The sequence below is a fragment of the Armigeres subalbatus genome, chromosome 2 (genome assembly GCF_024139115.2).
Source record: "Armigeres subalbatus isolate Guangzhou_Male chromosome 2, GZ_Asu_2, whole genome shotgun sequence".
NCBI classification, from domain to species: Eukaryota; Metazoa; Arthropoda; class Insecta; order Diptera; family Culicidae; genus Armigeres; species Armigeres subalbatus.
In genome coordinates this window covers 52097494-52111118 of record NC_085140.1, presented here as the reverse complement: position 1 = coordinate 52111118, position 13625 = coordinate 52097494, and the positions used below count along the sequence as shown (strand labels likewise).

The window sequence follows — 13625 nt, the reverse complement described above, 5'->3', positions numbered from 1 at the left end:
TCACTCGCGACACAATAAATTACTCGCGCTGGTCCGTATTCGGGCGCCAGTTAAACTTTTTGCTTGCGCAAAAGATTTTTTAAAAACTAAAACTAAAACTAAAATTAAAATTAAAACGACTACATGCTATGATGGTTAAAATCGAACTGCTTGCGATTTATTGTTGATTTCTCTATTTATAATTGACAATTTTGTTTGTGTTTTAAATTGAAATAAGAACTGTGTGAGATACCGGTCAAAGGCATGCGGGCAGCGGCTGGATGTTTTGACTAGCTGATGTGCAGCAGAAACGGCTGATGTGTAGCAGGAACGGCGCATGATAACTGGTATACGTCTTCGCGAGAGTTGTAGCAAAAGTTCTCCTGAAAAACTTTGTTGAATACACCAAGTTCGTAACTTCATTACTTTTAAAGATTTATTGCTCTTTATGTCAACTAGTTTTGAACATGTTCGATGTACAAACATACAATCATATGGAGACGCTTAATGCATTGGTTCATCAACTCCTTGTGATGAATGATTGATTTCTACCTTGCATAGTAGGAAATGGTTTTGATATAACACTTCTTACATTCGCTTACAATTCTACAGTTTAGGCATTAATTTAAAGTTCATTACTTGTACTTTGATATGCCCGTTGTCAAGTAGCAATTAAATCAAATACGACTTAAAAACCCAATAAAACTGTTCTAATTCTTTTATTTTTTAAGTTTTCATCACAATAGCCACTAAACTGCGTAATTTCATATTATCTAAAACTTCCTATAACATGCAAAAAATGTTGATTAGAAAATGAAAAAGATATGATAAAAAACCATTATGAAGGGGTTGTCAGCATAAAACGAAAAAAGTCTCCAAAAGTAACGGAACTACGAACTTGATGCCTTCGACAAAGTTTTTCAGGAGAACTTTTGCTGCAACTTTAACTACAACTAACTAATCTTTAACCGATGACGCAGAATCTTGTTCTATTGTTTTCTTTTCAAAATTGGCCAGATCGGACTATGGGATCGGAAAATATGGCCAAAATACAATTGTTTACAAAAAAATCAATGAAAATTTGTCACTCATTTTTCAGGCACTTATCTTTAACCGATTTGCTTGCAACAAGTTGCATTTGACGCAGAATTCTGATCCATTATTTCCTATTGAAAAAATTGGCCAATCGGACCATGGGCTCGGAAGTTATGGACAAAATACAATTTTTCATTTGATCTTTGAAAATATTCTTATTCACGTGTTGTAGACACCCTCATGCTTATCCACCAGTGTTGATTATGCCCTTAAACATCGCTGTAGTGTAATTGTACATCTTCTTCTTAAGAATTTATAAATTTATGACTTTCAAATGATTTTGAAAATATATTCCGAAACATGTTGCATATGCGAATGAATTATGCGAATCGAAACATTTCAGCTTGCCTTGTTATAAGTATATTGAATCCAAAGCGCCAACTTTCTCCTTATATTTATAATCCAGCATCAAACATAATTTCCTTCACTGACACCATTAAACTTCAACCTATATCTCATTTGCTTTTGCTTCCAGCTCAGCGAACTGGGTCGCCCGTTTACCGGTGGCTCCTGGTGCGGCAAGGCGTCCGGCCATCAGCTCTACTTTAGCGAAACGGCAACGGTGACAGCATCTGTCAAGGTAAGCTTACGCACCGGTCCCTCCTTGCTGTGCTGTGTGCTGCTTCTGTGCACCTTCCCTGGAAGGAAACGAATGAATAAATAGTTAGCTATCTGAATAAACATGGCCCATATTATCTGCTGGGTGATGAATTAGGTGATTGTAGACCTGCGCCGGGTCGAGATGAATGTCGTCGGCGGATAATAGTGGAAGTATCTGTAATTCCATAGTTTCGCTAAATTCCCTCAGGGATTAACCCTCCTTGTGGAGAGCAACACAGAACAGGTGGGACATCCATGAGCTTGCAAACAAATCCACCAGAAACTGCAGCATCACTCCGGTGAGCTCTTGGGTTTCCTTTCCTCGTGGATTGATGGTAAGTCGGAAATAAGAGATCTGGCATTATCACCGCCCCTGCTATCATCATCATCATGTAGACAGTGGCGGTGATGGTGCGTAACAGGGCTGGATTTCCAGATTTAGGACCGGATGTGAAGAAATTTGTCCTTAATTTGGATATTCGGTTAATGTATTCCGGATTAGAACACAATACGTCGAATTAGAATGGATGTGATCAACACGTTTGTAGACGCATAGGCCTGAGCCTTCAGTTTAGGAATATTAAATTATTAATCTAAATAAATTGATATAAGTTAAATTGTCCTTTTTCATAAATTTAACTTTTTAGTAATGAGAGTAATGAGTAATAGTAACAAGTACGTATTTTTCATGGAATTATTCCACTTGAGAATATGGGTAGTCAAAAAGGAAGGGTCTTGCATGCTAAATCCAATCCTGTGCGAACAATGTAGTATCCCCGACAGTAATCTAGTGGAAATATACGTTTTCATTATCTTTGTCGCACGGGCGAGAAGACGACGGTGACAATATTGTGCCGCTATAGCGACATTTACGTCAGCGGCGATGCGATGATGTGACTGGGAAAAGGACCTCCGCAATTCAATGCACAACAACTGCGCTGATGTCCTATGGTTGAGCTATGGCGTGAGCCTCGTTGTTTCGCCATCAGCCGGTTTGATAAGCTCCAACCAGCTGACTATCCCGTCCAAGGCTCTATCATCATATCACTGCTTAACAGATGATGAGCATCATCAACGTACCGTGTGGAGTCTTATTCCGTGCTGTCATGTTGATCTTCCAATAGTAAAAGATTCTTTTTTCTGGTTTTTGCAGCACGCATGTATCATACTTATCCATCGTACTTTTAAAAAAATCTGATTCGTACCCGAATGTCTCTTGATCGTTTTCGTAAATATGAACCCATCCGAAATGTGATTGAAAGCGGTTCCTGAATGGTGAGAGTACCCGAGATGGATGAGAGAGATGGCGCGTTGGTTCTTTATTTTCCCTGATCCTGGACAAGCTTCCCTCGTCTAAATGTGCAAGTGACGGTGTTGGTATTTCGAACTGATGATGGAGCTGATTCTTAAATGGGGTGCTCGTTCGCTGAGAAGTGAAATTGGGTTTGGTGACAAAAATGGGATGGACGAAAAAAACACAAAACAAGGTAGTCGAACAGCTGCGTCGAATGGCAGACAGATGTCAATTTATTTCTGATCCCGTTGAGATGTGAAATTGAAATAGAGGAAGCGAAATGATGTTTGTCTACTTGGAATGCCGGTCGGATGTTGAGCTTCTTTTGCTCCGGGTGCGAAATTTTCGAGAAAATGGAAAAGTGATGACACACTTGAGTACACGTTGTTCATAAAATTATGATCTTCATCACCTAAAAGGGTTCTCGGAAATATCTGTCCTTTTTCATCCGTATTGTTTTGTTCCCTCCTCTTTTTTCTTCTGCTATCACGTTCAACCATGAATTTGATTTGTTTCATAATTACTTATTTGTCAATTGAATTACTGAAGTGTCATTTGAAGACTTTCAATGAATTATAGTGACAGATTTAATTGAAATTTGAAATTTCGTATTTCGAGTTTTATGTAAAGTCAATCATATTTTGGCTTTGACGACACTGAAGACGGACGTATGTACGTACTTTAAATCGAAATACAGTTTTTGTCAGTTCTGATTCCATTTGAGACAAATTCTAATGACTTCTTATTTCTTAATATGATCATCTTTAGTGCATTTCCTTTCACTCGAAAAGTCGAGGCAAGCTCAAAACACTGATGACTGTCCTTCAATAGAAAGCATTTATCTTAACATATTCAGAATGGGAAATCTGATACTAACCGCATGGTTCTGTGAACCCCAGACGAAAATTATATTACTATATGCAACATTCGGAAATCCTCTGCAGATCCCCACATTCAGCTGAAAAACCACTGAACCAACCGGCGAGTCGAGTAGGTAGACAGTATTTCCCAATTGGTGCACGGGATTGCAAATCATACTGCAACAAGATTATCTTTTACTGCATCATCATGAATGCATGCGGAGCGAGGAAACGCCCCAGAGATAGGAACGTCCGAGCCGACGACGAGCTCGGTCGGACAACCACCGGAATGGACAACACAAAAAAGTACACATATAGGTGCAATTTTCCTCCACGCCAATCCGATTTCGCTTATAAATGCGGCAGTAGTGGAATGGGGTGGGTGGCAGAAGAATTACCGGCTGCGGTACAACAAATGAGAAAGCTCAGCATATTCGCCCGGATATGAATGAATAAATGAATGATTGAGAGAATTGGTGCGAATCCACACCGTCTCACCGATGGGACGGCAAACCGGACTGGTGGAACGTGCTCAGAATGCGGACCATTCTGTATACGAATTTTCCGAAATCATCATCAAACTGGTGCTTAAGCCGCTGCACCGATGCGATCCACCGTCGGTCCTAGGAGGCGCGAAAACAGCCACGACGACAATGCACTGTGACCGACAGCCCGGGAAATCTCCCGGTTTTTGTTTTTTATTATTTTCAAAATGTTATTGTTGTAAAAATGGATGTAAAATATCAACAATGTATTTTAAAAACAAAGTTCGATATACGGCCGACGTGCTTCAGCTAATTTTGTTGTAAGAGGAACATGCGATACCCGAGCAAAGCTTGAGAGCAAATCGATATATATATTTTTTTTGATGTTGTGAAATCGCCGATTATGATTACTTAATTTGATATCTTTTTGGTCGTTTTCACAGTTAAAATAACAAAACGAATAGCAGAAAAATCTTACTGTGACAGCAATTCTAAAACTATTCTTGCTATCGATGAGAGCAAATCTAAAACTAATATTGATATTGATTTTCTGTAACAAAATGTGGGCACATGTTATGGTTTGATGTCATATCATATCAGAAATTTACTGCAAAATGAAAACAAAATATGTAATCAATCATGAGTATTCATATTTGAAAACAAATTGTGATATCAATACGATGTCAAAATCGAAATATGTTTTCTATATGTTCTCATTATGTGTTCAGATATTGCTCGGGTATCTACTTGAACCGTTTGTTTGAGAAACTGCATATGTAACATTTTTGGCCAAAATGAGATTTTTATATATTCTGAATCCTCGTCCAAAAATACGTATTCTGGCAAAAAATACGAAAAATAAATTTTTGTTCAGGAATGTATGAAAATTTTTTCGTTTGTTTGAGAAACTACATATGTCCACGTACTTTGAAGAGCAATTGTGGAGTACTGCTTACATTTTTTGCACAAAAAGTGCCCCAGGGTGTTGAGTTTTACCAAAAAATATTGATCTGTATCGAAGAAATCGAAAGAATCGGTGCAAATTTGTTCAAAAACAGTTTTTTGTTGTTTTCTCGAAATAGTGTAAAATGGACTTATGCAGTTTCTCAAACAAATGATTCACTTAAAGTATGGATTACTTTTCATCCCGCATGAAAATCTGAGATTTTGGTGGGAAATTTTGAAATAAATGTCCAGGTGATTGTATTATGCTCAGGGATTGAACCCAAAAGAGCATGAGCATGAGCATGATTGACCGCCCACGGTTGCTACTCCGTTATTGCCAGGTCAGCTGTAATTACACAGAGAACCAACAGATGAAGTTTGGGACTAACATCATCTTCAATGTGTAAGAACTGGTGACCAAAAATAAGCAATACCAGCGCCGGCCGTGTCCGAATGCAGGTCAATTAAGGAATGGGTAGGAAAATGTTGACATGATACTCGCTTTGATAGAAGCCGACGAGTCATCTGCACTTCCACGAGAAATCACTGGGATGTTGGATATATGGGGTAGGTATTGTGGCAGGGTTCGTTTTGGTAAACGGTATGCCGTGTATAGCGTGTATTTTGATCAATTCAAAACATAATCGAACGAGCACTAATTATTTTAATTACCAACCGCACTAGGCAGAACAAAATTGTCGATGACCAGCCGATCTCTCTGCTAACCGCACAAAGCAGAACAACATTTTCGATGACCGGCCGATCGTTCTGCTTACTGACGCGAACTGAATCTTCACTTTTTTAATTAATTTACTCACCCGCACAAAAAAGAACAACATTTCGATGATCGGGCGATCGTTCTGCTAACCGCACAAAGCAGAACAAATGATGTGATGACCGGCCGATCGTTCTGCCTACTAAATAAATCACGACTGTATGTGACCTCTGAATGCTGAACTTGAAAACACGCCCCAGAGACGTTCAAGTATCTAGGAGTATCAAACCCCCTGTCGGAATTGAGTGAAAAAGTAGATCATGTTTGTTTGTTACTACATGAAAGTGTGAAAATAATGATCATAGAGCACAAAGTACATACACCCGATTCTGTTTTTACACGGATTTTTTTTACACGGCCGTGTAAAAAAAATCCCATGCAAAATTTTTGCAAAGTTGCTCCATTTTGCATGATTTGTCGAGAAATCATAAAACCCTTTTTACACGGATTTTCAAATTTTGAGCTGAAAACTTTTTTCACACGGAACGCATCCCCCGTGTAAAAAAAAGAATCGGGTGTATGTGGAAACTGATTTAAATGTTCGAAAAAGTGTTCAATGATGTTTTGACTAGTGAAAGAAACCTGATTACAACAGAAACATAAATTCAATAAATCCTAAAAAAAATATGTTTTATCACTTCAAACTTATGAGACTTAACACATATCAACGATTTCACACAATACTGGCAAATATACTGGTATAAAGATTAACCTGTCAAAATCCAGGTCAGAATCCACAATACAACAAAAGTTATGTGTATTTCAAAATTAATGTTTTTTTGGACATTTCTTGGAAATTTTGATTTTTTAGATTTTCTTGCTGAAACACATAAAACTAATACATTTGTATGAACACATGCAGAGAGAGAGAGAGCCGAATAATTCAAAACAATTACTAAAATATGAAATTTTCTTGTTTTAGTCCAAAATTAAAAACTTCATTTCTGAAAATTTGCCAATATTGAGTCGTGTCTGCATTTCATGAAACTGTCGATATGTTGCAGAGCTTGCTAACTAGCAATTGTAGACCTATTTCACTTAAGACCATTGCCAGTTAAACAAACGAGCGATTGAAAGTGAAACAATCGCTATTAAAAAATAAAAAAAAAAAATCTAGAAAAATGCTGCCTGGAGGTCCTTCAGTGTGAAAGCCCATCACCACTCTCTGGCCAACAATTCGTTGTCTGAACTCCGCCAACAACAAAGTCACCGCGCTAAATGATTGAAATTTTGTTGTCATTTAGTATAAGTCACTGCAACCAGCGTTACAAATCTGCTACCAGTGATATTACTGACTTCAGGTGGTATCAGTTACACGATGAATCGATACTCATCAATACAAGAAATCAAGGATGTCATCGATCAATCGGTAGCCTGCCAGTCTCAGACGCCCGACATGGAAGCGCGATGCATGGCGGACCCCTGGTACTAGGGCCCTCCACAACTCTGCCCAACTGTTCTTTGTTTGTTTGAATAGTTAGGCAGAGCTGCGGAAAACCCTACACCAGAAGTCCACCACATCACACCTCCAAACCAGGCACCCGAAACCGACAAACCACCAAATGACCGATGACATCCCTGACCTCCTGCCGATAAACCGATCCATCGCATAACTAATACCACCTGAAGCCGATGGGCTCTAAAGACGCATAAAGCTGACTGTCAGTCTAGATTGATAGCCCAAACCGTACATAGCGCCTTTTCTAATCTATACCGTTTAGAACATCCGCTAAATTAGTATAGTTAGGAGAGAATCTGTATGTTATATGTAAAGGAAGGAAACAAATTCTTAGCGTTAAATTAGATGGATCTTACTTGAATAAATTGATGATGTTGAAGGCTTGAGGAATTCATTAGGTCATCCACCCTATCAGGACATCAGTTTGAGATGATTCAATCAAGGCTCGGTTGATTTCTACTTCTTCCTGTTTAAAATCCGGTGGGGAACTTCAAAAATGTATTCCATTCCAACTAAAGGGTAGAGTTCGGATGAAAACTTTAAATTTTCACTTTTTCACATGTTTTGACGGGAGAAAAACAGTTTCGCGTCCGTATTTGGACATAGTTTACTACGATCTCTCCACTCAGGGATTGAATCCAAAAGAGAAAGAAAAAGTATCTCAATTATTATCTCTATATGTATACATTAGGGCAGTTCATATTTAAAAAATGTTCGAAAATTCCAACTCCCATATGTCTCTTAGCATCATTTTGATAATTTGGAAGTCCCGGCAAAATTTCAGGCAATTCGGTGGCCATTTAGGGGTGGCGCGAAGTCAATTTATGTTTATATGGAAATTTGTATGGAAAAAACTTAAAATTTATTCAAATCCCCCTACAACTCTTAAATCGTTATGAATTCAAATAAACATCCCCAACCTCCATTTTTGGAGTCTATTTGAGCTCAACCAGTGGATAACTCATTAATTTTGATTTATATTTCTAGACCAACATTTGAAAAGGGCGTAACAGCCAAAATTTATTCCTTCTGATTCTTTGTCCACATATATAGCTATATATGTAGACGAAGAATCAGAAGGAATAAATTTTGGCTGTTACGCCCTTTTCAAATGTTGGTCTAGATTTCCACTGCTACGTTGAGACTAATTACACCATTTTAGCCTTTTATCTCATATTCACACAGTCAATAGAACCGTTCAATCCACTCATAACTAATGTGTTATCCGGAGGTCTCCTTTATATAGATTCTAAAAAAGGAGGTTGGTGATGTTTATTTGAATTCATCACAATTTGACAATTGTAGGGAGACTTGAATAAATTTTAAGTTTTTTCCATATACAGGCATACCTCGATAGTACGTACACATTCGTAATTTTAGTGTACGTACTATCGAAGCGTACGTACTATCGAAGCAAAAAAAAATCCGGACAAAAAATTTTATTTTGCCTTTTTGTTTATTTGGGAATAGCAGAATATTCATAAAACCATCCGGAAGTCAAAAAGACAACGGACCAACAGGATATAGATTTTTCTTGAAATGGTACCTACATGCAGCATTGGGCAAAATCATCGTCTTTGTACACGTGTGTCTTTTTCTACGAAATACTGTATTTTAATGCTTCAGAAGATCCATAAATTACGTGACATTTGCAGGAGTAATGTTTCAAAGATATGTTACACATCGCAGATGATTATGCATTTCACTACAAAAAGCGACGAATGGGGGAGGTTAATGGATCGCTACATTTTTACGTGACGTATTTTATGGATTTCCCCTATAGTTTTATAGGAATGAAAAACTTTGAGGTTGTCCTGAAGTATCACTGTCGTAGTGACTGTATTGACTCCATCGACGCTTCCTTACCAAAACGACAAACTGCTAGCTATATCAACAGTCGAATCACGTTGGTTTGGAGGAACCTTCATTATGATTCGTAATGATGTGAGCACTTAACACTGAGATGAGTATAAAAACAACAAGAAAAATTTCGAAGATGTGAAAACCGGACATTCTAAGTTATTTTAATACTCTCATCTTTAGAAACGTGTCTACGTCTCTCGTACACCAAGATGTAACGATCGCCGCTAGGTGGATTAATCTGGGTTTTTTAAATAAAAATCATTGGATGGCGATCTACTCACAACTGCAGCTAGCGTGGAGCTGATATCTGACCAAAAAGTGCGACGTGGGAAACTATTTTTGGCAACTTGACCACTAAGATCCTTTGTTATTCAACAAATTCTTTGTTCTTCAGGAAACTAAAGAATTGCTCCTAAACCGCCCCCTGAAATTCTTACCAGAATTTCTTTTGAATTTCAGTCTGAAATTATTTCATAACTTTATTTAAACTTGTTTGGAAATTTATAAATATTTACCTCTGAAAATTTCTTATGCACTTCATTTGAATGAAACTTCTTATTTTAGAATTTCTCCTGAATTTGTTTCCGATACTCTTCTAGGAATCCCTCTGAAGATTTATCCAGGAAATCCATCGAAAAATTTAGGACTTATCCAGAAAATCCATTTGTGATCTCCTCCTTCCGAACATACTATAGTAAATTCTCCAGGAAATGCTTTGGGAACTCCTTCGAATACTCCCACAAAAATTCCTTCAAAAATTCTCCGAAAAATTCGCAGTTCTTGAAGGAATTCTATGCAGAATAGCTTGAGAAATTTCTGTGGGGATTCCGAAACGAATTCCCGGGGAATTCATGAAGAAATTTTCTTGGGAACTTGTAAAGGGATCTTTGGAGAAATTCTTGAAGTAATTTCCGGGGAAGTTCTTGACGGATTTTTTGGGAGAATTCATGGAGGAATTTCTGAAAGAAAATTGGGAAGAGTTTCTAGAACAATTTCCGTGTTTATTGTTTTAAGATATTGCTGCTAATTCCTGGAAAAAAATCTCGGAACATCATGAAGGGATTTTGGGATGATTTTTTGTAGACATTTTAGAGGAAGTACCCGCAGAAATTTTGAGAATTCCGGCTGGTACTTCCAGGAGAATTCCTTTAATAATTTCCAGAGCATTTCAAGGGGAATTTTTGGAGGTACCTCCAATAAAGAGTTTTAACAAAATTTTCGACGACTTTCTCAAGGAATTTCCTGAAGAATTCCCGAAAAAAATTATGAACAATTTTTTGGAACAGTTCTTGAAGCATTTTTTGGAAGAATTCCCGGGGCGAGTTTATGAAGAAATTCATAGGGAATTTCTGGAAGACCTCAAAGTAATTGATGAAGAGATTTTGGTGGAATTTCTGGAGTAACTTTAGAGAAAATGCAAGGAGGAGTTTAAGTGGGAATTTCTGAATGATTTTCGGGTGGAAGTTGTGCGAAAGGAGACGTGGAAATTTCTAAGGCAACAATTTAAAATGAAATTTTGAAAAAAGGATTCACGGAGAAATATCTGAAGTAATTCCTATGAGTCCTAGTCGAATTCCTGGAGGAACTTTCGGAGGAATTTCTGGAGAACTTGTGGAGGAAGGCCTGGAGGAACTTGCGGAGGAAGACCTGAAGAATTTGCGGAGAAACTTGCGGAAAAACTTCTGGAGGAATTCCTGAAGAAGCTTCCGGAGGAATTCTTGAAGGAACTTCCGGAAGTACTTCCAGAGAGATTTCTGGAAGAACTTACGGAGGAATTCCTGGAGGAGCTTGCGGAGAAATTCTTGGAGGAACTTCCAGAGGAATTTTTAGAGGAACTTTCGAAGGAATTCCTGGAGAAACATCCGGCAAATCATCAGCGCCATGACGCCGCCACGCTACCGCCGCTGACTGAAAATGATCTGGCACGCCTCTGCGGATATAATTTCAATCGGTGGACAGATCTTGATTAAATATCGCATGAAATCCTGTAGGCGTAGGGAATTGTACGGAAGAACCTTTGGGAGAAACTGCTGTTCCAGGATAAACTTCTTCTGGAATTCCAGTAATACGTCTTAAAGAAATCTTAAAAGGAACTCCTGATCTAGTGGAATCCAAGGATGATTTTTTTAGGAACTTTTAGAATTGATCATAATTATTATATAAAATAAATAACTGAAAAACATAACAAAATAAAAAAATTGTCAACGACAAATGGATAGATTGGAACTAAACTTACTGTAAACTGAATTAAACAATTAAAAATCTTGTCGCAAATTCAATTTAAAAAAACACTATTCCATGTTGGATTTAATTTACTCCTCGAAGAAATATTCTTTGGTCTATTAGGTGAATAAATACATGGGGACGGGTTCTAGAACTGGAACTAACTTCCTTGATAGCTAAAATAATTCATAAACATAATAATCGTTCAATAGCTATCCACTTATAGCTATTCTAGAAAATCATCTATGCATCTATCCATACTCATACAATTTCAATCATTGCTGATAATATTTTTAGAGAATGTTTCAGCTGTTTCAGATGTTCCTTCAATTGTTGAAAATAAATGTGTGCTACGTAAGACTGACAAACATTTATGAAACGCTGCTTTTATAAAGTTCTGCAACTAAATTCTTTATAAGCTCACGATGGTGTTTAAATCAGATGCAAAATTATTACGTAGCATATGAAGGACCCTACGCATGTGCCATGATCAAATATTTTAAAATTTTAACTAAAATCATGCAGAAAATAAAACGAAAAAAATATTTTTTTTTGTGTACGTACTATCGAAGTAAAATGTACGTACAATCGAGGGTACGTACTATCGAGGGTACGCACTATCGAGGGTACGTACTATCGAGGTATGCCTGTAAACATAAATTGACCTCGCGCCACCCCTAAATGGCCACCGAATTGCCTGAAATTTTGCCAGGACTCCTATTATCAAAATGATTCTAATAGACATATGGGAGTTGGAATTTTCGAACATTTTTGAAATTTGAACTGCCCTAGTATACATATACGATATGTAGCATGCCGTGACAGACTTTTTTCGCAAGCTGTCGTGAAAAAGAACTGATTCGGAAAGCTATATCACTTGATATATTTGTTTAAAAAGCTCCAAACGCGGTAGGGCAATGGTTCGCATGATGCATTTCAACTTGTTCTACACAGCTGTGCGATCCCCAACACTAAATGAGCGAGAACAAAGCGAGAATCATCACTTCTCTATGGTGACTGCGTATCCGATTTTATTGCTTCGCACTTGTATACAAGTTTGATGAATTTGTTATCATGGCTTGTTATGATTCGGAATAGTTTTTGCCTTTCTTTTATCGTTTTCGATATCTATTGAGAGCGATTCCTGCAGACTCTTATTATGCTATATGTTCAAAACCAGGCGAAATTTGTTTTTCCTTAATTACCAAATTTTGACCAAAGTCGAACACAAAACTTTTAATTTTAATAATTAATTGCACATTATTCGCCAACTCGGCCGTACGAAAATCGTTTTAAATTATCTTGGCTGTGCATATGTTAAATATTTTGGCTGTGCATATGTTTCGAAATGGACAAATTGATATGAAATTTGCGAAACAAAATCCACGTGTCGTGGAGGGACTCGAACCCTCAATCTCCTACTTTCTAGTTAAGCGTGATAATCCGTACACAACAAGACCACTTGAAGGTCACGGTTGCGGAAAAGCCATCAGAGTCCGAGTACCAACCTCTACCGCGGTTAGCTCTTTTTTGTAAATTGAATATTTTCGGATGCTTGATTTGTAAAATCGTCACATGTGCTTTACTGTTATGCACTGTTGGTTTTAATTTATAAGTCATAAGAAAAGTTTGAACCATCCATTTAATTCCACCACTTAATTGTACCTTTAACAGATAGGGGAAGGAAGGGCAATATGCCCTAGCTAAGCAAATACTGCTTTAATGTCTTAGTTGTAACGATTTTCATGGATATTTTTACCTCATGCAACAGTTAAACAATACAGCTGACTGATGAGATCTAAAAATTGTAAAAAAACTCAATCATTTTCATAATATTTACATTTCGAAAAAGTGGTGATATTTCGCTGCCGGAAAACTCATGAGGCAAAACGCCTTCTTGCTGGCAGCTATTAGGGAACAACGCACAACGCGTCGGCGAATCAGCATTCTGGTATGAACAGTGCGTGGAGATGCGTAGTACATTGTAGATTAGTTGCCCTCTCGCCGAAATGTTAGATGCTTCGTCAAAATGTGGAAAATTTCGGTT

General features: G+C 37.6%; 1 protein-coding gene across 1 annotated transcript in view; it reads left to right on the top strand.

The window, feature by feature from the left end:
* LOC134214388 (uncharacterized) overlaps positions 1 to 13625 on the top strand; it is a 292243-nt gene that overhangs the window by 9142 nt on the left and 269476 nt on the right. The window contains 1 exon segment of the mRNA XM_062693771.1: positions 1550 to 1654. Within this exon segment, the coding sequence (XP_062549755.1) occupies positions 1550 to 1654 (105 nt within the window).